General features: G+C 38.6%; 2 protein-coding genes across 3 annotated transcripts in view; one reads left to right on the forward strand and one right to left on the reverse strand.

Annotated features, from left to right (window-relative positions):
- Positions 1 to 662, reverse strand: part of LOC124794660 (CDAN1-interacting nuclease 1) — a 125,282-nt gene extending 124,620 nt beyond the window's left edge. For both annotated transcript variants that reach the window (XM_047258189.1, XM_047258190.1), the window contains exon 1: positions 458 to 662. In XM_047258189.1, the coding sequence (XP_047114145.1) occupies positions 458 to 567 (110 nt within the window). In that variant the 5' untranslated portion in view covers positions 568 to 662. The remainder of the gene's footprint in view (positions 1 to 457) is intronic.
- LOC124794659 lies at positions 626 to 26,820 on the forward strand. Its single transcript, XM_047258188.1, has 7 exons — positions 626 to 723; positions 8,325 to 8,375; positions 8,495 to 8,586; positions 8,764 to 8,961; positions 24,724 to 24,888; positions 24,984 to 25,919; positions 26,260 to 26,820. The coding sequence occupies exons 1-7, from the start codon at positions 719 to 721 to the stop codon at positions 26,406 to 26,408; spliced, it is 1,596 nt and encodes a 531-aa protein (XP_047114144.1). The 5' UTR covers positions 626 to 718; the 3' UTR covers positions 26,409 to 26,820.

The following is a 26,820-nucleotide window of genomic DNA, read 5'->3' on the forward strand; positions in this document are numbered from 1 at the left end:
GACAGGTTTAACATACAATTGTTTCTTGTCTAAATGTACTTTAATTTTCGGGATAAATTTTCTGTAAATTTTCTTTGAGACACATGAAGCAACTATACACAGAGAAACTTGCGACTGTCGTTACACTGAGACGACTAAAATGTTTCTTACAGGACTCTCTCGGACTCAATCCTTGAATCCATCCGATTGATTTTTTTCTGCCCTCTGAAAACACAGTTTGCACCTAGCGAATTTCCCAGTAATAACACACCTTATCGCAGCTGCAACGGAAAAATGCGTAGTATCAAGGAACCAGCAATTTTTTTTTAATTTATTTATTTTTCCACATCGTCTAAGGCCACTGTTTGGATTCGTGTGTGAGCCACATAATCAGCAACAGAAGGAGGTTACTTTTATGCGGTGTATATGAGTCTAAAAGCTTTTTACGATGAAAATTACAGAACTGACAGTAACTTACTCTGGAAATCGTTGTTTAAGAATAGAATCCACTTCCCGCCACGGGCATACCTTAGCCCCATCATACTCCCTTATAATACTAATTATTTCGTTATAAATTTCAAGTTTCATTTTCCTGCCCCAATATTACTACACTATAAACACAAACAGCGAACCATGTAAACACGCTTCCATCACCGGCCCAGAACGACGATGCAACTTCGATGCTCTACTGTCTCCCAGTGATGAAAACAAAGCTGTAGGTGTGCTGAGCTTGTTTCGTATGAGGTAGGAATTTAAACAGCGTAGTGCAGATCACAGGAATTGAGAGCACGAGGAAGCAATAAACATTTTCTGTAATATTAATTGTGTAAAACTATAATAACTATTTGCTTTCACCTCAGTTACCATACCTATCCGTTTTTCGGAAGCTTATCGTAGTAGTGGCTATTCTGTCGCCACAGAAAGGTAAGTTATAGTATACATACAGTAGCTGGAGTATAAAATTTGATCGTGTGTTTATCATTTGGTGACAGCAAATGTGCTACTGCTTTGGTTAAAGCAAGAACTAGTTTGACTAGTGACGATTAGCTTCTATTAAGTTCATTGATGGATTATACGTTTTATGTTTGTGTATGTCATGATACTAACGCACTTACGAAGAGCGACAAAACCAAATATTCATCCAGTGAACGAAGCCAATACTCGATAAGTGGATTGTTAATTTCGGCGTACAGCTACATCATAACCATTGATCTTGGCAAATGTACATACTTGCATGCAAACTGAGAGTAGTGCCATTTCCATTACTTTCATCTGTCAGTTACCATATTTTGTGTGTTGATCAGTGGGAGGTTCTTGCGGCTTCAGTCACTTTATTCTAGGCAATGCATTAAGAGCTGACGTAAAAATAAATCAAGCGCCTTTATGATGTAAATCTAATACTGTCTCTATCATAATAATTAAAGATATAAGATAGTTGTTGTTTACTCGTGTTGATACTGTATGTGTTAAAGTTTTGTAATCGTCAGACTGTTGGTGACAAGTATTTATAAACTAGCTGGAGGGATTGTAATTTTGTCCCAAGCGATTCAGTATATGAGTGATAGATTTTTTTTAAATCTGTTGATTTATAGTATTTGTTTGTTTATATGAAATTAATACAATTTCTGGGACATGCATCACGAGGCCTACATATTGATAGTAATTAATATAAGTTTCTGAACACTTGCTGGTGCATTGTTGTATAAAGGTTTGTTTATAGGCCCATAATTTATGTTGTGTGTTTTATGTAAACAACTTCATTGTTGATGTAACTAACAAGTGACAGTCACAGTTGCACTTAGCCTGAAGACAGTCCTTCGAAAAACTAATGGCAGGAAGTTTAATTACTAGTGGTTGTGTGTAATGAAGAAGTCATTGGCAAATCTGACAGTTTTTACTTCTTCCCCCAGAACTTTAATTCCTACTCCAGATTTTTCTTTGGTTTCTTGCGCTGCTTGCTTAATGTGCAGACTGAATAACATTGGGGATATGCTACAATCCTGTCTAACTCCTTTCTCAGCCACTTCCCTTTCAAGCCCTTTGATGCTTATAACTGCTGCCTGGTTTTGTGGGAGTTGTGAATAGCCTTTTGCTTCATGCATTTTACCCCTACTATCTCCATAATTTCAAAGAGTGTATTCCAATCATCATTGTCGATAGCTTTCTGTAAGTATACACATGCTATAAATGTAGGTTTGTCTTTCTTTAACCTACCTTTTAACAGAAGTCATAGGCTCAGCATTGCCTCATGTGTTCCTACATTTCTCTGGAAACTGAACTGATTTTCCCAGAGGTCAGCTTCCATTCTTTTGTTAAGAAATGGTGTTAGTATTTTGCCACCATGACTTATCAAACTGATAGTTTGGTAATATTCACACCTATGTTCTTTGGAATTTGAATTATTACATTCTTGAAATACAGGATATTTCTCCTGTCTCATATGGCCTGCACTTCAGATGGAATACCTCTGTCGTGGTTGGCCCTCCCAAGGATACCAGTAGTTCTGACAGAATGTCTTCTACCCCAAGGGCCTTGTTTCGACTTAGGTCTTTCAGCACTCTGACAAATTCTTTGGCAGTATCATGTCTCCCACCTCGTCTTCATGTATGTCCTCTTCTCTTTCTGTAATATTGCATTTGACTACATCTCCCATGTAGAGACCCTCAGTATATCCCTTTCACCTTTCCCTTCTTTACTGAGCTCTGGTTTGCCATCTGAGCTCTTGAAATTCATACAGCTGCTTCTTTTTTCTCCAAAGGGCACTTTAATTTTTCTGTAGGCAGTATCTGTCATTCCCCAAGTGGAATAGGGCTATGTTTTTAAACCCTTAAATTTGTCCTTTAGCCATTCCTGCATAGCCATTTTGTGCTTCTTGTCAACCTCATTTTCTAGACATTAGTATTCCCTTTCACTTCCTTAATTTGCTGCATTTTTATATTTTCTCTTTTTGTCAGTTAAATTCAGTATCTCGTATGATATCTAAGCATTTCTACTAGGTCTTGTCTTGTTTTTCCTGTTGATCACCTGTTGCCTTCACTATTTCACCTCTCAGAGCTACACAGTTGTGTCCTATGTATTCCTTTCCATTGTGGTAGTCAATTGACACCTAATACTCCCTCTGAAACCCTCTACACTCACTGATTCTTTTAACTTACCCAGGTCTCATCTTCTAGTTCTTTGCAAATTATTCAGTGCTAATCTACTGCTCATAACCAATAATTTGTGGTCAGAGTGCACATTTCCCCGTGGAAATGTCTTTATGATATAAAATTTGGTTCTGAAATCTGTCGTACTGTTATATAATCAACCTGAAATCTTCTGGTGTCTTCAGAGTTCTGTCAGACACACAAAAAACTTGGAAGAGCAGTTGAATGGAATGGACAGTGTCTTGAAAGGAGAATATAAGATGAACATCAACAAAAGTGACATGAGGATAAATGAATGTAGCCTTAATTAAATCAGGTGATGCTGAGGTAATTAGATTAGGAAATGAGACACTTAGAGTAGCAGATGAGTTTTGTTATTTGGGCAATGAAATGACTGATGTTAGCCAAAGTAGAGAGGCTATAAAATGCAGACTGTCAATGCCAAGAGAAGTGTTTCTGGAGAAGAGAGATTTGTTAACATTGAATACAGACTTAAGTTTTAAGAAGTTTTCTTTGAAAGTATTTGTATGGAGAGTAGTCACATTTGGAAGTGAAAAATGGGTGAGGAACGGTTTAGACAGGAACAGAATAGAAGTTTTTGGAATGTGGTGCTATAGAAGAATGTTGAAGATTAGCTAGATAGATCACATAACTAAAGAGGAGGTACTGAATAGAATAGGGAGAAAAGAAATTTGTGGCACAATCTGACTAGAAGAAGGGATTGGTTGATAGGACATATTCTAAGGCATCAAGGGATCACCAGTTTAGTGTTGGAGGGAAGTATGAGGGCAGGGGGGAGGGGGGTAAAAATTGTTGAGGGAGACCAAGAGATGAATACAGTAAGTAGATTCAGAAGGATGTAATTTGCAGTAATTATTTGGAGCTGAAGATGGTTGCACAGGATAGAGCAGTACGGAGAGCTGCGTCAAGCCAGTCTTCAGACTGATGACCTCAACACACAAAACCCAGTGTTAGCGATGATTAAATTATGCTCTGTGCAAAATTCGACCTGGTGGCTTTCTCTTTCATTCCATTCCTGCAGCCCATATTCACATGTTATTTTTCCTTTCCCATTTCCCTGCTATTGATTTCCAGTTCCCAGTCACAGTTAAATTTTCACATCTCTTAACTATCTGAATAAATTCTTTTATCTCATCATACGTTTCTTCAGAGCCTTTGTCGTCTGCAGAGCTACCGAGGATATAAACTTGTATTACTGTGGTGGGCATGTCCATAGTGTCTATCTTAGCAATGATAATATGTTCACTATGCTGTTCATAGTAGCTTATCCGCTTTCCCATTTTCTGATTCATTGCTAAATATGCTCCTGCGTTGCCTCTGTGTGATTTTGTATTTATAACCATGAATTCACCTGACCGGAAGTCCTGTTCCTCTTGCTACTGAACTTCACTGATCTAACGTCAACCTCTCCTTTTCCCTTTTAAAATTTTCTAACCTACCTGCCCGATTAAGGAATCTAATATTCTATGCTCGGACCCATAAAATGGCAGTGTTGTTTCTTCTGATGATGACATCCTCCCAAGTAGTCGCTGACTGGAGATCTGAATGGAGAACTATTTTACCTCCAGAATATTTTACCCAAGACGATACAGATGTGAAATGGAGATAAACCTCCAACTGCTCCCCATCCATCTACTGAATAATGGATGAAGCTGGTGATATATTTCTCTTTAAGAATATGTTGACCAGATCATATGCTGTCTACTGACACCTATCGGAAAAGATAGAGAAAGAAACAACTGAAATCTTTGTAGAAAAGAGTCAACTTATGAGCTCAAAATATCTGAATGCTAACTGTATGTGATCAAAGCCGATGTTGGAAAACTGGATCAGCATGGAACATTGGCCATCAAGAAGATTTTGTATATGTATCATAAGACCAGTTCCCAGTCAGAATTGAATTTTCACATCTCTTAACTGTCTGAATAAACTCTTTTATCTCATCATACATTTCTTCAGTCTCTTTGTCATCTGCAGAGCTAGTTAGCGTTTTCTTGCAATTAGAGACCATATTAGCAACAACCATTGTCCCCCAGACAAGGAACGTGTCCCACAAAACCAGGGTACTCAGGATAAAACTACTGAATATTGTGGACAATATGTGACGTGCAGTGACCGAGGAGAGCTATGGAAGCACTAAATCAGTTGAACTAATCCATACTCTGAAAAATGCTGCTGAAGATGAACTGTAGTGAAGAATTTTGAGATTCTTTTGAAACACAGAAAAGGTGCAGATACCATCCAGCTAAGTATATGGAAATCTCATATTTCCATCTAGAAGCCAGTTTTTCTAAAGAATTGGTCTATTCTATAAGTGTACTCAGGAGACCTAGCACACACACATTGTCGTGCAATTACATACCATATTGGCAACAACCATTGTCCCCCAGGCAAGGAATGTGTCCCATGAAACCAGGATACTCAGGATAAAACCTATGAAATGGAAATAAATACTGATTTTTATGTAACATGATTTTACTATACAGAAACAGTTAATAGCAGGATTAGGTTCTGGTACAGTGTTTGCACTCGAGTCAGTAGTAGGATGCACATACATCCTGGCAGGCAGCTGAATTTTTGTATGTCGTCCAACTCCCAGCAAACTAAACTTGTGAAAGATGTAAATGTCCTTCATTATTTTAATCATTACTGAAGCTGCACATTGCGTATAGTCAGAGTTACATGGTTGTTTACCTATTGATGGATTATCTTGGACAACAATTCAGTTTCTTGTATGCTTACTATAGGCACAGTGCAGTCCAGTATTTGTGCATTCAAATGATCATATAATTGTTGAATATTGTTTTGAGATTTTGAGGGAAAATGACTTTTTTTCCTACATATGTTGTTTCAAATGGTGAAGGGATGTTGCTGGTAATGGAGACTGGAACAAGTGCTGTGCTGTCATTGCTCACATATAGTCCTACTTAATGCTATACAGTTTTGGTGATCATGCTCCCCATGTGAATGGAGTCCGCCCCGGTAGCTGAGTGGTCAGCGTGACAGACTGTCAATCCTAAGGGCCCGGGTTCGATTCCCAGCTGGGTCGGAGATTTTCTCCGCTCAGGGACTGGGTGTTGTGTTGTCCTAATCATCATCATTTCATCCCCATCGACGCGCAGGTCGCCGAAGTGGCGTCAAATCGAAAGACCTGCACCAGGCGAACGGTCAACCCGACGGGAGGCCCTAGCCACATGACATTTCCATTTTTATTTATGTGAATGGACAGACATCTTAAGCATGTCATGTAACAAGAGATGCGTGTTTATAGGCGTTGCCCTGCTAAAAGAGTACCTCCTTGTAACTGTAAGAATAATAACAGAGGTGACTGGATGTTCAACACTCTTTCAAAAAACATATCACCTGTAATCACCCCAGGCTTGGCTTCTCACATCATGGTGCTGAACTTTGTCCTAAATATCAGTGCTAGATACAGTCCAGTAGTTGCCCTGCTCCTGAGCGATGCCACATTTATAAATTACTGTCACTGAATCCAAGGCAGAATCTACTACCCTGTTCAATTATTATAAACAAAACTTGGTAACAGTCATCCCCTGAGTAGCTTTTTTTGCTATAGTTTTGGAAGTAGATTACATGCTGAAGAAGTAAGCCTGTAGATCAGCTTCCAGCAAATGATTCCTGCTATCTCTGGCTGACACCTTGAGTAAAAAACATTGGTGCTAATTTGTTCCTAAAGGAAAATGCACTTCTGAAAACTATAAAACTGCAGAAAGACAAAAGAGCTGTCAGTACGTACCTTAAGGAGCTGATCTAAATATTTAAAAGTAAAAACAGTAAATCCCAGCTTTCTGAACTATTAGTTCCATCTCTGGGATGAAAGTGGGATAAGATGCGGAAGATTAGAATTGATTGACAGGTCACCCAGACCCCAGGATGAGAAGCACATGTCTGCTGTAAGGATGAGTCACCATGCAGTCAGCAGTGGCTGGTTATCTGGTGAGAGAGTCCAGGAATAAATTTTAGCCACTGCTGTCCAGACTCAGGAAAACTAAAATAGGCATCCTCTTTCAACTACAATCATCTCCTGTCCAATCTAGCAGTTGCATCCTCTTTCGATTACAATCACCTCATGTCCAACTTATCGACCAGTTTTACAGGACTGGATGATCTCCTTCCTTAAATTCATTTTATTGCATTATTTATACTGAAGTCCTGGGAAATGACTTCAATGTCAACTTGTGTCATAAAACTGTGGTGCATGACACCTATAGAACTGTTTTTCTTCACTTCTGCACTTGTAGGTAACCAGTTGTTATTAGTTCTTCTACAGTAATGATTAATGACAAATACAGTTGTAAAAGTAATGACAGTTGGAGTAAATAGTGATTCTGCTGGTAGTTTCACCAACAGTAATAGTAAAAGTTGAGTATTATCACTGCAGAAACATTAAAATAATGTTTAGGTAGAAATAGGATAAATATGAAGAAAATATAGAATTTAGTGTTGACAACTAACTAAAACAATAGTTCAGATCAATAAATAAATTGGTATGGCCTCTCATTCAATGAAGAGAGTTGATAATAACCACCAGTTTTGGCCAAATGATGAAATGATAAACATAAATGACTCATCAAGATCCATTATTTATTAAATAGACATCATAAGAGTTACAGCTATTCTCATATTGTAATATTCATTTGCTTTGCCAACTCACGATCAAACTGTCACATTTAAAACCTAGACTTCAGGCTAGGTCACCACAACATACATTAAAATATTACACACAAACACAAAACAAATACTGTCAGTGTTCAGTTCTCTTTCTGTTTGTGCTTGTGGTGTCATGTCACAGCATCATTACATCACACAACAAAGCCTCTGACTGGTATCAAGTATCCATAACATCAGAAAATAACACTAAGCTGCATAAATACTAGTCATTCAGATACGTTATAGATGTTACACGTCATCTACCATCTACTTATCACAAGAAGACAAACTATTAGTATTACATTAAGCAATGACAGGGAGAGGTGTCCCAAATTGTCACCATATGCAACTTGGGTTATCGGTCAGTCAGGTCTTGCTATGCTGTCTACAGAGAAAATAATACTCGTAATCCTCAACACCAAACATAATTTGTTGCCTGTGATTCATTACAATTCGAAAACATATAAAAAAAATTGACTTATGAATGTTGGTATTTCTATGTTGCAGGAACGTACCTTCAGTTGATGATAATTCACACCGTACTTGGTTCGGGGAAATGTCAGTTTTTTCTCTCTTATATACTTCCAAAAATTCAGTTTCCTCAATTTGTGAGAGGAACGTATTTCCATATTTATTAATTATTTCCCCGTAATATAATTATTTGCATGATTAAACAGCTGGAAAACATTACTTCAAACAATGGAGGACACATTGAAAAGTAAACATCACAGTCGACGGAAAAGGAAATCTGAAAAGATGACAGTAAGAGGTAAGAATTAATAAACCTAAAGGCATGGAACTCTAGGAAGGTAAAAAAAAAAAAAAAAAAAAAAAAAAAAAAAAAAAAAAAAAAAAAAAACACACACACACACACACACACACACACACACACACACACACACACACACACACACACACATCTTAGTGATACATATTTTCTGAACAGGATCTATAAAGGACGACAATACTGACAGAAGTGGTAGCTGTGTGCTTAGTCAGAAATGTACATCTTCCCACATGAGGTCACCTGTATTAACTGAGAGCAATTCTCCTGGGACTGAAATACAAAATTGTTCTCAGTTTATTGAACATGAACCATCTGTCATCTGGGATTCACCACAAGCTTCACCGAACAGTAGTCATGGTATGTCACTAGCTTCTAAATTAGTATTGAGTGGGTACGTTTTCAACACCCACAAAAAGCAAAATCCCTTGATATATAAATAAAAATTTTAAGTAAGGGGAAAAACCTGGAATTTGTAATTATGCTTTCCTAGAAGCAGTTCACAATTAAATCATCACAGTTCTTTTTTATCTGAAATGTTGAATCTTTGCTACATATTGCAATTAAATAAATCTTGGGTTACACAAATATATTTCTCATTGACTTTCTCAATGTAAGATTGCTTTCATTTATGTTCAAAAATAAATTTTTGATGTTCTTACAATCAAGTAGAGATTTGATGACTGTAGTTTCAGTTAAAAATTGTTTTACTGTATACAATGTTTTATACCAACATGAAAACAGCTTAAAGGTTCAGATCTTTTTTATTAGATTAAATTAGATTAGATTTTTGTTGGTCCAGGTAATCATGTAGTAAACAACTGGTACATTCTGATGTAGGATAAGTCAAAAAGCATAACAAAATATAATATTGCATGAGTTAAATTTACATTAATTACAGTATTTTAATGTTAAATGTGCATTAACTGGACTGATGACCATAGATGTTAAGTCCCATAGTGCTCAGAGCCATTTGTGCATTAACTTATAAGATACAGAGCATATATTGTACAAACAGAAAGAGAATAAACTTTGCTTGTAGACTGGTATTAGTATCACGGTAACAGTTAAGTGATAGAACATTAAGGTCAAACACAAATATTTAGTGTCCTTCCCGAAGAAACTCATGCAGGCTACAGAACCTGTTATGATTCAGATATGCTTTAGCAGCTGACTTGACCTTTGACATGTCATTTACTAACTTAATTTCTGGGGAAACTTAGTATAAATAACTTTTCTGTAATTTAGGGTTCCTCGTTTGTTTAGACTGGTGTTTCCTCTTTCTATATGGAAGTTCTTTTTATTCTAGTGTTAATGGGAGTGAACATCTTTGTTTAAAAAAAGTTGAAGATTATCCATTGCACATTTTTTTCATGAAACAGTTATCTTGTGCACGTAGATGCATGGATGTGACAGAATTTCCAGGTTTAAAAGAGTGGTCTGCAGGTTTTGTTCTGTTTTATACCTTCATTATTGTTATTCACTGAGATGACAAGTGTCATGGAATACCTCCTAATATTGTGATATCATGTTTGACCACCTTTTGCCCGGCAACTTGCTAACTTGACATGGCATGGACTCAAAGAGTTGTTGGAAGTCCCCTGCAGAAATATTGAGCCATGCTGTCCTAGCTGTCCATAATTCCAAAAGTGTTGCCAGCACAAGATTTTGTGTACAGACTGACCTCTGCTATGCCCCATAAATGTTCATGTCAGGCAACCTGGATGGCCAAATCATTTGCTTGAATTGTGCAGAATGTTCTTCAATCCCATCACAAACAATTGTGACCGTGTGATAGTACATTGACTTTTGGGGTCATGGAGTCCATGAATGGCTGCAAAAGGTCTCCAGGTAACCAAACAAAACCGTTTCCAGTCAATGATCTGTTAGTTGAACCAGACGACCCAGTGTATTCCTTGTCAACACATTGCACACCATTATGGAGCCACCACCAGCTTGCACAGTGCCTTGTTGACAGCTTGTGTGCGCAGCTTGATGGAGTCTGCACTATACTTGAACCCAACAATCTGCTATTACCAACTGAAATCGGGACTCGTCTGACCAGGCTATGGTTTTCCCGTCATCTAAGGTCCAACCAGTATGGTCACAGGCCCAGGAGAGGTGCTACAAGTGACGTCGTGCTGTTAGCAAAGGCACTCACATTGGTTGTCGGGTGTCATAGCCCATTAAATGCCATATTTTGCCAGACTGTCCTAATGGATACATTCGTCGTACATCCCACATTGATTCCTGGGGTTATTTCACACAGTGTTGCTTTCCTGTTAGCACTGACAACTCTCTGCAAACGCTGCTGCTCTCAGTCATTAAGAGAAGGCCATTGGATACTGCATTATCTGTGTTGAGATATAATGCATGAAATTTTGTATTCTCAGCACAGTCTTGACACTGTGGGTCTAGGAGTATTGAATTCCGTAACGATTTCCGAAATGGGATGTCCCATGTGTCTAGTTCTAACTACCATTCCATGTTCAAAATCTGTTAATTCCTGTCATGTTGCCATAATCACATTGGAAAGGTTTTTGACATCACCTGAGTGCAAATAACAGCTCTGCCAATGCACTGACCTCGTATACCTTCTGTACATGATACTACCGCTGCCTTTATACGTAAATGCATGTCGCTATCCCGTGACTATTATCGCCTCATTGTAATCCTTTTTGAACCCTAAAGAGCTTTTGGCAGAGAGTGGAGATATCCTAGAAAATAATTTCATATTCCAGTTGTGAGTGTATTTAGCCAGTGTATACAGTTTTCAGACAATCTTCGTTGCAGCATCCTTCTGATATTCTCATCAAGTAGCATGCAGTGCTTGATTTCTTACACACTTTTTCAGTATGTGTCCACCATTTAAGATTATTTTGGAGCCATGAACCCAAGAACTTTATTTGCCTACAATATGAATGTCCTTATAAGATATCTGAATATCAACAGGTTGCTCAGCTTTTGTCACATTGTAGAATTTTAGTTCCACTGTCTTATATGCTTTTATTACCAACTTGTGATTGAACCAGTTTCCAGTCTTTTTCAGTGAGTTTGTTGTAGACTTCTGAAGCATTTCCATTTCTTTCCCATTGAATAGCACACTAGTATCATCAGCAAACTTAATTGTGTTAACGTAGAATTTGTCCAGATTATTCACCTATAATACAAATAGGGCCTTGTGGCACTCCATATTTAATGGCTAGAGAGTTTGAATAATGTTGAATCAATTTGTTGAAACTTTGGTATTGCACAAGCACTTGCTTTCATCCGCTTTGGTATGATTTTGTCCAGTTGTTGGATGTTCTTCAATCCTCTAGTTGTCAAGTTTAGTCAATAGTTTAGTGTAATGTTTGCTGCCAAAAGCCTTAGTGTGATCTAGTTGTATTTCAATTACATTTTTGCCATTATCAGGTCTTTGTAGTAATTCGCCTAAAGTTGAGAAACCACTATATCAGTTGATCAGCCCTTCCTGAAACCATGTTGTGCTTTGCCAGAAAATCTGCAACTCTTATTTGGGGAAAAAAGTCCATGATTTTTTAGAATACAGGTAGTAGAACAATGGGCCTGTAGATGGCCATTTAATCTGTTTACCTATGATTGGCAAATCCCAGTTTGAAGGGAACTGTTAAGAAGGTGGGCTTATGATTCAGCGGTGAACTCTTCAAAATTTTTAATATGACTGCCCGGTGTGCAACCTATTACAGTGGAGTGGCTCATTTGTAAAGTTCTGATAACTGAGAGGGCTTCTTTCTGGGTTGTTCGAAAGAGAGAGAGAGAGAGAAGTACTATTTACATTGGTATTTTCAGATGGTATTGGGCACTATTTAGCGCGAGGTTTGATTTCAGTGAGTAATTGCACACTTATATTGTTCGAATATGTATTGAACACATTTGCTATTTCTTCAGTATCAGTGATTTTTTGGTCATTACAGTTAAATTTAATATTGGAGTTTTTGGAGTATTTAATATTGGAGTTTGCTGTTTCACTTTATTTCATACAGCTTTCATTTTGTTATTGGAATTATTTATGTAGCCGTCATTTGCCATTATTTTCACTTCTTTGACCACTTTTTAAGTACCATAAACACAGGCTACTTTAGCCCACTTTTGAACAATTTCATACAATTTGCCCTTCAAACAAATCATTTTTTACTTAATTTAAGTTCTGGTAACATTTTTAACTGTAACACCTTAATTTTAGATGCTGCACACTTTTTGGCCTAATATTTTTTTCTATTTTTTTTTTATTTTTTAAACAAAGTAGTTTTTCAATAGAAAAACTGTGGTATAAAGGCAAGTGACAAAGAAGGACGTGGGTATTTAAAAACACGTTATTTAATCATTATAGTACTATATTACACTAAGTTAAAAATACATAGGTAAGTCAAAGTGTAAAAAAAAGTTTCAAAAATGTTCTTTCAAAAAGGAATTTTTATGCTTAAATGAAATCAACCTTAAGAAGGCCTCTTTTTACTATCTTTGGAGGCTGAATTACTTTTACAATGTCACACCACTGATAAAATAACATATTGTTTTCTTGGGGCCACTTCCAAAATTTCTTGGTCAGCACAATACAGTCCACTGTAGCTCCCTCCTCTGCCACAGAGAGCACCAACCTTGGGAATCAGAGTCTGTTCCTATGAACAACAACAGATTTGTCCTTTTCTACAAGTTCCTTCATGTCTCCATTGCTTCCTTTTGGGTCTTCAACATTCGCAGTTGGGAAGCTTCTACTGGGTCTTGAATCGTCTAAGTTAATTGGTTTATCTGGTTCATTGACACTAAAAGAGTCTTCATCGCTGCTGGAAAAAACCAGGTCACTGTGACACTAAACTGAAATTGTCATAATCATCATCTGTTGATGAAAGGCTGATCGTTCTTTTACCACTTCTTTTCTTTTCGTTTCCATCTAATTTTTTTTTTCCTTTTCAATTTTTTTCTGTTTTTTTAAAGCTTCTTTTCCTTTCTTTTTCTCTTCTATTTCATTCTGCTGTTTTTGTTGGTACTGAAGGATTTCAATTGAAGATATACTTTTTCCTGCAGGGACTTCCAATTTTCGAGATTTTTTTGTTTGCGGCTGAACGGCTTCTTGTCTTTTTTCCTTAAGGTGTTTGGATAAATGTTTGTCCTATTAAATCAAGGTTAACAAAAGCATTGTATGATGACAAACGTTTGACAATCTCTTATTTGCTGATCGGGTGGATTCCAGCCTTTTTAAATCCAGCCAAAAGATTATCCCGTACATTCGACTCTATGCTGTCTAAGGCCTTTTTTAACAATCTTGGGAAAATGTCCCTTGATAGTGTGGATGCAGCTTTGCCGCTGTCTGATTGCTTCCACTCTGTAAGAACTTTTCTCCATTTCATTTTGAGAGGCCTAAAATAAGCTAAATCAAGTGGCTGTGTTAAATGCGAAGAGTTCGGAGACAGGCAGACAAATTGGATGTTGTTCTTTTCACAAAGTTTAAGAACATTCACACTTATGTGTGAACTGAGATTGACACTGATGACCACTTTTTTTTTTTTTTTTTTTTTTTTTTTTTTTTTTTAGAACAGGAAATAGATGAGTTGAAAACCAATCCTCAAAAGTTGCACCATCAATCCATTCTTGTTTTGTACTGTTATATTGTGCCCCTTCAGGGCTGTTTTCAGCCCACATCGTAAATGCTCTCCTTTATATGTAACATAAGGAGGCAACGAATCAGCTTTAGCATTACCACAGAACATGACACTTATGTTAGATTTGGTGGAATTCATTATCCGTTCTGGGTACTTGCAGACTCTCCTACATATCAATTGTTTCTTTCCAGGGTCATCTGACATACTAGTTTTGTCGTAGTTATAAATTATATCTGGCGATACATCATTGCTGTCTCTTTCAGATTCTCAGTGTACTCTGTCATTATTTTTTCATGAATCTGAGTGCGATTTCATTTGATGTTAACACGAAAACTTGACTGCCAACTGAGGGTGTCTCTTTAAGAATGACTTAACTCAGTCATGACCCGGAACATTGTTACAAACAAATTGTACTGTCTTTCCTTTTCTAGTTCGGTAGGATTTTATGATGTACCTCAAACAAAGTTCATCTAGTGGGAAACCATATCACACATTTTGTCAATATGACTAGCAAAAGCTAAGTCTTCTTCTTGTGAAAGTATTTTAGAATGGCCTGGGGAATGTGAAAATGCATTCTTCAACTTGTTTTTAATAGTGCTTCAGCGTATTTGGAAATGTTCAGCAGCCTGCCTTTGTGTCATTTCACCAGATCTAATGGTTTCTAAACAAGCTTGAAGATGTTTGTTGCTGTAGTCAGCATATTTTCAACTCCCTGGAAGACGTGTGTAGTTGTACGGCATCTTGAACAAGCTGAAACCAAACATATGTAATAGAAATATATTCACTATCAGTACCCATTTTGCAAGCTAACTGTAGAACTTTACCACTAAAAATAACAGTTTTATAAAAGTACAACCTACTTTTGCCAAAAAAAAAAAAGCTGGGCCAAAGTGGATCGTACTTTACAGGTTACTAGAACTAATTTAAAGATATATGAAAATGGGAAGACATGTTGTGTTTCACAGAGTTCTAACTACAGCATGGCATAAACAACTAAAAAGAGTTCTAAAAAACATACTTACATTAGAAGTTCATGAAGAAATTTGTCATATACAGAAAGAAGTTTTTAACGTTAAAATTCCATGTGTTTACACTAGACACACAACTTGTGGTGCTGCATCCTAGCGGCAAACCGAGGAATCACTTGAACTATCAGGCAGCTTGATTGATCCTATCACCAAGCGGAACCAACTGAAACTATTTCAGATACTACCACAAATCGCTCAATAAAATGTGTTCCATTTTATTTTGCTTTTAGGCCAAAAAAGGACCCTAGGGCTAAAGTAGCCCGTGCTTATGGTATCATTTTAGATTTTTTGAAATATGCCTGTTAGTCATTAGATACTACGGAAGACTTGAGAGATCTCATATAATCTTCATTTTTCTGCAAATGACTTTTTTTGTACTTGTCACCAAGGACTTTTTTGTGCTCCTGTTTTTTAATTGGAAATGACATGTACAAATAATGTGAGAAGATACCCGATAATATATTGAACTTTTCATCTGTTCTTTCACATATGTACACTTCAGTTAGTGTGTCAGATATTCGTATGAGTTGGCTGATTCCAAAAGTGACTCATTGGTCTTAGGGTACTACAATTTTTCATTTTGTGAAATGCAAAATTTTACATTTCTAAACATTTAAAGGAAGTTGTCAAACTGTGCACCACTTCGAAATCTTATCAAGATCTGACTGAATACTTATGCAGCGTCTTTAAGATGGAACTTCATTATAGATAACTGCATCATCTACAAAAAAGCTGATTCTACAATTAATATTGTCTGCAAGGATATGAATATAAAACATGAACAGCAAGGATCCCAACACACCTCCGTGGGGCACACCTGAACTTACTTCTACAGCTGACGATGACTCTCCATCCAAGATAGCTTGCTGTGTCCTCCCTACCAAAATGTTCTCAATCCAGTCACAAATTTAACTTGATACCCCATATGATCATAGTTTTGAAAACAAGTGTAGGTGTAGTATTGAGCCAAATGCTTTTCACAAATCAAGAAATAAAGCATCTACCCAAAGTTTTCAGTATGTTGTGTGAGAAAAGTGCGAGTTTGGTATCACGTGATCGAGTTTTTCGAAATCCTTGCCGGTTGGCATTGAGAAGGTCATTCTGTTCAAGGTAACTCATTATGGTTGAGCTCAGAATATGTTCCAAGATTCTACAACAAATCAATGCCAAGGATATTGGTTGGTAGTTTTGTGGATTACTTCTGTTATCTTTCTTGTAGACGGGTGTGACCTATGCCTTTTTCCAAAAACTGGGCACTTTTTTTGTTTGATGGATCTACAATAGATTATAATTGGAAGAGAGGCTAACTCTGCCACAAATTCAATATGGAGTCTCACAGGGATTCCATCGGGCCCCGGAGCTGTGTTCAATTTCAAAGATTTCAACTGTTTCTTAACATTACTGACACGAATACATGATTCATTCATCTTTTTGGTGGTTCAAAGATTAAATTTGGGCAATTTTACTGGGTTTTACTTTGTAAAGGAACATTTGAAATGGAGTTAAGCATTTCAGTTTTTGCTTTGCTACCCTCGATTTCAGTTCCTGTCTCATTCAGTAGGGACTTTGGTGCCACTAATAGCCTTTTCATGTGACCAGAATTTCTTTGGGTTCTGTGAAAGATCCCTTGACAATGTTCTGCTGCAGTAGTCATTGAAGACATTGACAGCCAAACACATTTCATTAAGCATCTGTCTACCTGTAGCCCTCTGCTATGCAGTAATCTCGTTTCCTTAGAAGTGTCTTATTACTGAATGGCCGCTGTTTAATGCTTCATGGTGTTTATATGCATATTCTTTCATTTATATTTTTGCAAGTAATAATAACACAACAACAATAATAATAATGATGATGATGATAATGGCAATAATCAAAAATAACCTAAAAGGAAAGACTGTCATCTCAGTTTCTGACAACTGCTGTGGCCAAAATCAGAATTGGAACATAGTTCCATTCTGGCAGTTTATAATATCATCTGGATGATTTCAAGTAATTGAGCACCATTCTGTGTTTGTGGTCACGTGATGTTGCTTTCTGATAGAAATTTTGCAACAGTTGAAAATTCATGCACCAGCAAGTACAAGATGTGTACAGCCCAGAAGAGTCGTCTGATATCCAGAAATCATCCAAGAGGAATCAATTAGCTATTTGTAGCATGAGAAGGGAGCGTTCATTTCAGATAAGACATTTGAAGGAAAATGTCTTCAGAAAGTAAACTTTTGGTAGTCTGGCTGTCAACCTAAGGAACTTAAGCACGTGGAAGGTGACCGCTGAATAACCCATCAACCATATTCATCAGCGACACATTCTATCATGACATACGGCATGAAGTAAGTTTCAGGAAACATGGGAGGCAAAGCCCAGTCCTTACTCTTTGATTAAAATAAGACAGAACAAGACTCACTGAAAAGAAGAAAGCTACTGATGTCCTGTCCCTCTTAGATTACAACCCTCCTGTTCATCATGGAATTTTCTTGTCACTAAAACCAACACAATTGGATAGTGTAAACATTAGTGATGAGAGTTATGACTAATTAAGTAATTTTTAGCAACGAATTATGGAGTTGTGCCTTTGTGTAATGGTTCTCGTATAACTATCGGTCATTACGTTTTGTTGTTAGCATAAACGATTTGGGTAACATAGTGGTATCTCCACTTCATTAATGTGTTTATTTCAGTATGTTTTTCAGTCTGTATCATGTCCTTTTTATGTATGTAGGTGTTAAAAGCCACACAGAACTAAAAGAATGTTAGAATAAAAGTATTCAGATTTTTGGATCAGTTGCAATCTTCTATCCTCTGTATCCCAAACTCTTATTTTGGCACTTACCATTTTGTTCCATTGAGCAGCTTAGTTGTCCTGAGACCAGAAACTGCATAAAAAGCAACAGCATTTTTTTTGTTTTTTTTTTTTTAATTCTTGTGAGGCTGGCACAAGAGATGTTCAGTATGCTGTCCACTATTTTCTGCCACAAGTTGAAATTGGAAAAACAGCATGTTTCATAACAGATCAGAGTTTCTCAGGGGTCCTGTTCAGAATACACTGCATAGCATGCTCCTTCAGTTCAGCTACACTTGTAATCGCAGCACTGAACACAGCATCTTTCGGATACCCCACAGCCAGAAGTCACAGGGTGTCAGATCAGGTGATCTGGACAGCCAATCTGTAGGGAAACGACGACTGATAATCTTAGCATTTCCAGGATTTTTCTACAGCAGCTGCTTCACTGGCTGTGCAATGTGCAGAGAAGTGCAATATTCATAAAAATGGTCCTACCCACACATTGATGCTGTTGAAGGGTTGGAGTCATACTGGTGCACAAAAGACTCTAATGCACTCATGCTCATAAATTAAGGATAATGCTGATACATGGTGAAACAACACTCTGGTGGGCGGTTTGCAGGATTAAATCACATCTGGGTATGATCTTGTGGTGCATTTGACCTGTGGTCATCGCACGGTGGCACAGGCAGCAGTCCATATACGCAGAGGTGTGTTGGTGGTGCATGTCAGAGTACGGTGCAGAAAGTAAGTGTGCAGACATTTTCAGATGTGCTAATGGTGACTGTGTATTGAAAATGACTCAAAGAACACATATTGATGATGTTACGAGGGGTAGAATACTAGGACGACTGGAGGCTGGTCAAACACGGCAGGTCGTAGCACGGGCCCTCTGTATGCCACAAAGTGTGATCTTAAGATTATGGCAACAATTCCAGCAGACAGGAAACATGTCCAGGCACTACAGTATGGGATGCCCACAGTATAAAACACCACAAGAAGACCGATATCTCACCATCGGTGCCCGCAGATGGCCATGGAGTACTGCAGGTAGCCTTGCTCGGGACCCTATCTCAGCCACTGGAACAGTTGTCTCCAGACACGCAGTCTACAGATGACTGAACAGACATGGTTTATTCACCTGGAGACCAGCAAGGTGCATTCTACTGACCCCTGGTCACAGGAGAGCCCGTAAAGCCTGGTGTCAAGAACACAGTACATGATCATTGGAACAGTGGTCCTAGGTTATGTTCACGGACAAGTCAATATATAGTTAAACAGTGATTCCCGTCGGGGCTTCATCTGTCATCAACCAGGAACCAGATACCAACCCCTTAATGACCTTGAAAGGGACCTGTATGGAGGTCATGGTTTGATGGTGTGGGTTGGGATTATGTTTGGTGCACGTACATCCCTGCATGTCATTGACAGAGGAACTGTAACTGGTCAGGTTTGTCGGGACATCATTTTGCATCTGTATGTCCACCTTTTCAGGGGTGCAGTGGGTCCCACCTTCCTCCTGATGCTTGATAACGCACAGCCCCAACGAGCTGCCATCGTGGAGGAGTATCTTGAAACAGAAGATATCAGGTGAATGGATGGCCTGCCTGTTCTCCAGACCTAAACCCCATCGAGCATGTCTGGGATGCTCTCGGTTGACGTATCACTGCATGTCTTCAAACCCTACGACACTTCAGGAGCTCTGACAGGCATTGGTGCAAGAATGGGAGGCTATACTGCAGCAGCTGCTCGACCACCTGATCCAGAGTTTGTCAACCCGTTGTGCGGCCTGTGTACGTGTGCATGGTAATCATATCCCGTACTGATGTCAGGATACATGCACAGGAAACAGCGGCGTTTTGTAGCACATGTGTTTCAGGATGGTTATCTCAACTTATCACCAATACCGTGGACTTACAGATCTGTGTCGGGTGTGTTCCCTATGTGCCTACACTATTAGCTCAAGTAGTGCCACGTTGTGTGGCACCACATTCTGCAATTATCCTTAATTTATGAGCATGAGTGTAGCATTTTCCAGTGATGGTACAGGTAGCAGGACTTGCAGGAAACATCTGCTCAAAAAAATATGGCCCTACGACAAATAATGCCATCAACTAGCACCACACAGTTACCTTTGAAGAAGAAGCGGTACTGTTTTATGTGTGAGCAGATTTTCCATTACCCGTATGCTGCAATTATGTGTATTGACATGGCCTTGTAGATGCAAATGAACTTTGTCTGTCCACAGCATGTTCTTTGGCTATTCATTGTCCACTTCCATGCAACCAAGAAATTCTAAAGAAAATGTTTGTCTTACGGGTAGGTCAGCAAGAAGCAACTCCTGAACGTGAGTAATTTTGTATGGATTGCAGTGCAGGATGTTTCTGAGAATTTTTATGCACCACACTCACAGGCATGTCTGAAGTAGTCTTCATGTTTGTACACTAACACTTGACCCCTCCTACAAGGCTGTGTCCACATCATCTACAGACATCATATCAGTTGTTCTCCCTCTGCCACATTGCACTTCTAAAGAACATGGAGTTTCAAATTCCATAATCATTTTCTCCATATTCTCAGCAGATGTGGGACAAACACCTTTATCATATCCTTGAGTGTCCAGAACTTCTGCAGAGCTACTGGCACACAGTCACCGTTCTTCTAAAAGAGCTTCACCATAATTTCCATTAATGTTTCCCTTATCTTTGATAATATTCCATTCAAATTTGATGTCTTTCTGAGGAGTGGTTCTTTTTATGCAGGATTTTGAAAGTGGAACTTTAGTTGTAATCACTCTGTATATAACATTAGTTAAATACACAAAATGAGGGGAAGTCTACCATCCACCTGTAGTAAAGCAATGCTTGGTGCACAGAAACATGTAACAGAGAACAGTAATCACACTAGCTTTTGAACTCTACTCCCCCCCCCCCTTTTTTCCCCTCCACAAGCAACAACACAGACACCAAACACACACTCCAGCAGTCACAGTGAGAGACTGATTACTGAGAGTACTTGATGGTTAGGTGGAGGTGGGGAAGGGGACAGGCAAGGCCACACAAGGCAAGGGGGTGGTAGTGGGATAATAATGTGAGGCAGGTCTTTCGACAGATGACTCAGTGGCTCCACAGTAAGAAGAGAGTGCGGAAGGGGTGGGGGAGGGAAATGGAGAGGAAGGTGGAGATGAAGAGAGACAGGGAGGGGAGAGACAAAAGGGAGAGGAATGGAGAAAGGGGAGAGGCTGGAGGTGGGGGAGAAGAGAGAAAAAGAGAGAGAGAGAGAGAGAGAGAGAGAGAGAGAGAGTACCCACATGAGGGGAGTGGGAGATTGGTTGGGGAAGGCAGTATACAAGCTGGACAGGGAAGGAGTGGTTGGACAGAAGAGATAAGGGAAAAGTAAGAGGGGCAATGTGAAACAGGTTAGCAGAGGTTTAGCCCAGGGGCAAGGCAAGGGTGCAGGATATGCTGGAAAGAGAATTCCCACTTGCATAGTTCAGAGACACTTGCACTTTTCCAGCCCCCTGGCATAATCTCCCACTAATCTGTTCCCAATGCCTCACCAGAACTTTTCCCATCTCTCTTCTGTCCACATCATTCCTTCCCATTGAGATCGTGTACTGCCTTCCCCAATAAGATAGATTGCTACTTACTGTAAAGATGACACATTAATATACAGTGAGGCACAATTAAAAGAAACGTACACTTTAGCTTACAGCCACAGGAGAAGAAAGAAAAAGAGAAACACACAAACACTTCCAAGCACAGAGGCAAGCACAACTCATGCACACATGACTTGTCATCTCTGGACCAGAATGCAGTTGTCACATTATGGAATAGCAGTCTGCAGGGCCCAGGAAAGGGGAAGGGACTGTAGTGTATGAGTGGGGGAAGAGAAGAGTGCTGTCTGGCAGAGACGAGACTGCCAACAAGTGCAATGTCGGGAGGCTGTGGGGACGGGGGAGGAGGAGCAGAACAAAAAAGGAGAGGAGCAGGGAAAGATGGGCAAGTGCGTTGACAAAGGGTGGCAACCAAAGAGAATGGGAGATGAAAACAGGGATGAGATGATAGGACAGAGGGGGTGGAAAACGTTAGGTGGAGAGTGTGGGGACAGTATGTTACTGTAGGTTAAGTCCAGGATAATTTTGGCTGGATAGCTCCTGTCCCAGCCTCTGATGGGATAGGAGATGACCATGACAGGACTGGAATATGAAGTGGTGGATTGGGCAGGTCTTGCACCTGTCTCTTCCTCAGGGATATGATTCTTGTGGCAAGGGGTTAGGGTTGGGATTTAGTGTGGCATAGGGATGGGCTAGGGTGTTGCGGAGATTGGGTGGACAAAGGAATACCGTTTTAGGAGGGGTGGAAAGGATCTTGGGTAGGATGTCCCTCATTTCAGGGCATGATGATAAGTAATCAAAGCCCTGGCAAAGGATGTGGTTCAGTTGTTCCAGTCCGGGGCAATATTGGATCACGAAGGGTAGCACTCCTTTGTGGATAGTTCTTGGGGGGTTGTATGAGGATTGAATGCATCAGGAAAAATACCAAAGGAGATGAGTTTGCAGACCAGGTCTGATGCCTGGTGCCTGCATGTGAAGGCCTTGGTGAGACCCTCTGAATACTGGACTAGGGAGTTCTTGTTGCTGCAGATACACCCTTCCCATGTGGCCAGGCTGTACCTTCTCCCTATTCTCATCTCCCATCCCCTTTGTGTGCTGCCCTCTGCCAATGCACCCGCATCCTTCCTGCTTCTCGCCTTTTTTTGCTCCGTTCCGCATCCCCACTTCCCTGCCCCACAACCTCCTGACACTGCACCTGTTGCCACTCTGATCGCTGCACACTCTGCAGGACAGCACTCTTCTCTCCTCCCAACCATACACTTCTATGCCATGTTGTAATTGCATTCTGGTCCAAGCTAGCGGAGCTGACAGTTGTGTGTGTGCACCAGTCAGTGAATGTGTGTGTTAGTCACTTTCTTTTCCTGATGAAGACTATGGACAAAAGCTAATGTGTAAGTGCCTTTTAGTTATGCGTGTCTGCAACTTAACATTTCATCCTTACTGTAAGTAGCAATTTATCGTTTCCGTACATTTTTGAAATCTGTAGAACTGTTGCGTATGTTTGAACATGCTTCTCCAAATCTATTAGACGAATTTTCAAACAGTTTTCACAGATAACTTGAGCATTGCTTGGGCACCCATATTGGCTTTATTTTGTCAAAATCAGATTACAGAAATAAAAGATATCATAATTGAAATTTTTATCCATACTGATATTGTAACTACAAAATTAGCTCTGTTACTTTTTCATTACTAACCCATGAACAATTTTCGATGAAACTTGGTGTGGGGATAAAGTGAACTCTAAAGAAGACCTTGGGCTGCTTTAGAAAGTGTATAGTACAACCCACTTACTGATTTGAAGAATATTACAGCAAATTAAGGAAAATATTTACTATCTGAAAAACCCAGTCACTCTTTGACTTTTGATCTTTATCGTATATGTGAAAATGCTTTTATTAGTTGATATGTGCTATGTGAAATGATTTAAAGTAATGAATACAATGCTTATACTATCTTCATTGTGTTTAATCCATACTTCTACACTATTTGTTGCATAATTTACACATTGTATAATGTGTAGCTGTTAGACCATAGGCCTGAGTACTTGTCCATCCAACCAATTAGCTGCTTAGTTTACAATAAATAATGCACAAACGATATCTCCTTTGTGGGATGATGAGAACTTTATTTGTTTATAGTTCGAGTAATACAGAACAACTTTTAGACACAGTATACGTCAAACAAGACTCGTGAAAAAACAAATGAGATGCCTGGTGATTGGTTATTAAGAACTATGCACAGTGACAGGTGAACATAGAATAAACATGAACATATAAATTGCTGTAAACTAGGAGTAAACAGCACGGAGTTAATAGACTAAACACAGTGCACCTGGCAGCCAGTGCAGAACTAATTTGACAGCACAAAGTTGAACATTCGCAACACAACATACGCCTGAAACATTCGTACACTACACTGTACAGAACTGCTGGCTGCGGTCAATACAGCTACTTCAGTAGCACAATGCATGGATGCGTACTGCTAACCATTCCTCTCTGTATGCACTGCTTGGCAGCAATGCTGCACATGCTGACATATCAGGCATTCGGACAACTTGGGAATGGGAGATTAGGGAACACATCAAGAGCTATGCTTACCTGAACAGGCAGACACATAAGGGCAACTGATGTTAATTGTGCATGCAACTTATTTACAGTCACTCACCATAACAGAACAACTGATAAGTGGCCATGAGAGTGTTTGTTTGGGTTCTGTGTGATGGGTGTACTTCATCACAGAAAGAACAAGAGCTCAAAAGCTAGTGTGAATACATTTTCAGTTAACAGTTTCTGTGCATCACACTTTGTTTCACTACGGGTGAGTGGTCGTCTTTTCCTTATTTTACATATTTTTCCATCTAGGCATTTCCATTATTGTTTGATATTGATTAAACCAATTGTATATGTAGTCCTTATCCTTTTTAAATTGATTAGATCATTATCTACCTTAGTGACAAACCCGAAAATTATAGGCATTACTGTAAGAATTTCATTCTCAAATGCAGAAGCTGATGGCATATAAGTTACTTTATTCAGCACAAACATTGTTATCCTGTCTTGATTTTTCCCCCAGAACAGAATTCCAAGATAATTGATTTAATTACACCACCACAAGGAAAGTGTCTCCCAACAAAGAAACCTGTCACCAGTAAACCAACAAGGAAGTTGCCAGGAGCAGCGTCTCCTTCATTTTTGACAAAATTGCTGCATCTCTCCGAACAGTACAAATACAGTGAAAGTAAGAACTATTTCTATTGTTTGCTGAATTTCTGCATTGATTTCAGAGGAGTATGAAACATGCAACATTGTTTGTATATTTTGCTCTTTTTCCAGATGTGCACTCTGAAGAGAAGGAAGAGGAAGACAGTTTGTGTGATGAAGAGAGTGTTCTTCATAGTACATCACTAAACCGTGATACTGTTAACAGGCAAGAGACAGTTTCATGCACTTTACTGGTAAAAGATGATTTTGGCATGTTGCTAGAAAATGATGATGATGATGATGTCATCCTACAATGCACCCAGAAAGTGGAAGAGACGATAAATGAATTGAAACATAAAAATTTTGAGCTGCCTAATGCTTCATTATCACCCTGTAACATCTTTAGAAAGTCAAATATGGTTCAGCCAGATGAAAGAGCAGCTTCCAACAAACATGTTGCAAATATGGTGAAGGTACCCAGCGGAAAGAAGGATGTCAGTTCAGAACTGTCACCAGCACCTAAGCCAAGAAGATCGAGAACGCCAAGATCTGCCAAATATTACAAATATGGCCAATTTATAGGCTATGGTTCTAGAAAGTCCCCAAGAACAAAGAAAAACTTATCTGAATCTTTAACTCATCAGGAAATCCATGATGACTCTCTTGAAAGTGCCCTTCAGACTTTGGTAGATGAAGATTATTCTTTTCTGGACACATCAGCAGGTAGTGATGTGAACAAAACAACAGAAATTAATAAAAAAGGCAGTGGCAAGAAGAAAAGTGTGTGTGACAGTCCTACAGAACGAACTGATGTTACTAAGGTGAAAACTCGTCAGAATGATGTAAGAAATTTGTCTAATGTTTGTCGCCTAACTTCAAAAACGTTAGAACCAAAAATAAATGAACGACCAAACACAAAATCTAGATTAGGGAAACCCAACAAAAATTCATTGGACAACCATTGCACTCTTTTATCTGAGAGTGGAGATGCATTCTTTGAAACGGCAGCTTTAGAAGATGACATAGTAAATGAAACTGAATTGGTGAATGTATTGGAAATAGTTGAATGTAAGTATGTTCAGCAATGCAGTTACATTTGAGAACCACTTATTGCTCCTTATAGCTATCAATTTTGTGTGTATGTTCTACTTAATAAACTTTTGTTTGAAGATGTCAGTAAAACGAGATCTCCAAGAACACTATAACTCTGACCTGTTGCACTATAGTCATTGTTATTGCAAGTGATTAACTATTTTCCTTCCTATTAACTTTCAGATGCCATATCTTACACTCGCATGATATAGCTATTAAACTAACAGTTTTGTTATGCATTCCAGAGGCAGCATGAATAATTCTTTTAAAACTTGCATTGATGTTTATTAATGAATGTATTGTATTTTCTCTTTAGCTCAGGCAGTTACCAGTTCACCACCTTTAAGATGCACACCAGAAGAAATTCAGAGGAAAAGGATAGAAGCTAAACAAAAATTAGCCAAAAAGAAGTTGAATTCCAAAACAAAAACCTCACTTCCCAGTGTTATCAAGCCCAAAAGATAGCATACTAGTTTAATTTTATGGAACGTAATGATGACGGATATTCTTTTGTATATGCAATCATTTTGGAATAGTATTTTTGGGTCTCGCTTTTCTGTGCCCATTGCTGAAAATAAATGAGAGACTGTCATGGTAACCTTCATACTATGATATTCTAATTGAGAGCAACAATATTTTTACATTGTTATTGATCAGTGAGATGTTTAAAAACTGTAACAGCATGTACAAAGTTTTGTGCAACTGCAAATTACTTCTTAAAAATACAGTCTTTTCATATGTCATGTTGTGTTGTTACCTGGAGGTATTTGTAATTTTTTTATATAGTATGTGCATAGAAAATATCATTATGTTAATTATGGTTTTTTGTTACAGGTGTATTTTCTAACACTGTACTTGTTGAATTAATTCATCATTG

Source organism: Schistocerca piceifrons, chromosome 4 (assembly GCF_021461385.2).
Source record: "Schistocerca piceifrons isolate TAMUIC-IGC-003096 chromosome 4, iqSchPice1.1, whole genome shotgun sequence".
Lineage (NCBI taxonomy): Eukaryota > Metazoa > Arthropoda > Insecta > Orthoptera > Acrididae > Schistocerca > Schistocerca piceifrons.

What these genes read in the sequence shown, in the direction of transcription:
- LOC124794659 (XM_047258188.1), top strand. An exon ending in CGTACTTGGTTCGGGGAAAT is followed by an intron (nt 8,376 to 8,494) that starts GTCAGTTTTTTC and finishes ATGATTAAACAG; the next exon opens with CTGGAAAACATTACTTCAAA. An exon ending in TGTATTGGAAATAGTTGAAT is followed by an intron (nt 25,920 to 26,259) that starts GTAAGTATGTTC and finishes TTTTCTCTTTAG; the next exon opens with CTCAGGCAGTTACCAGTTCA.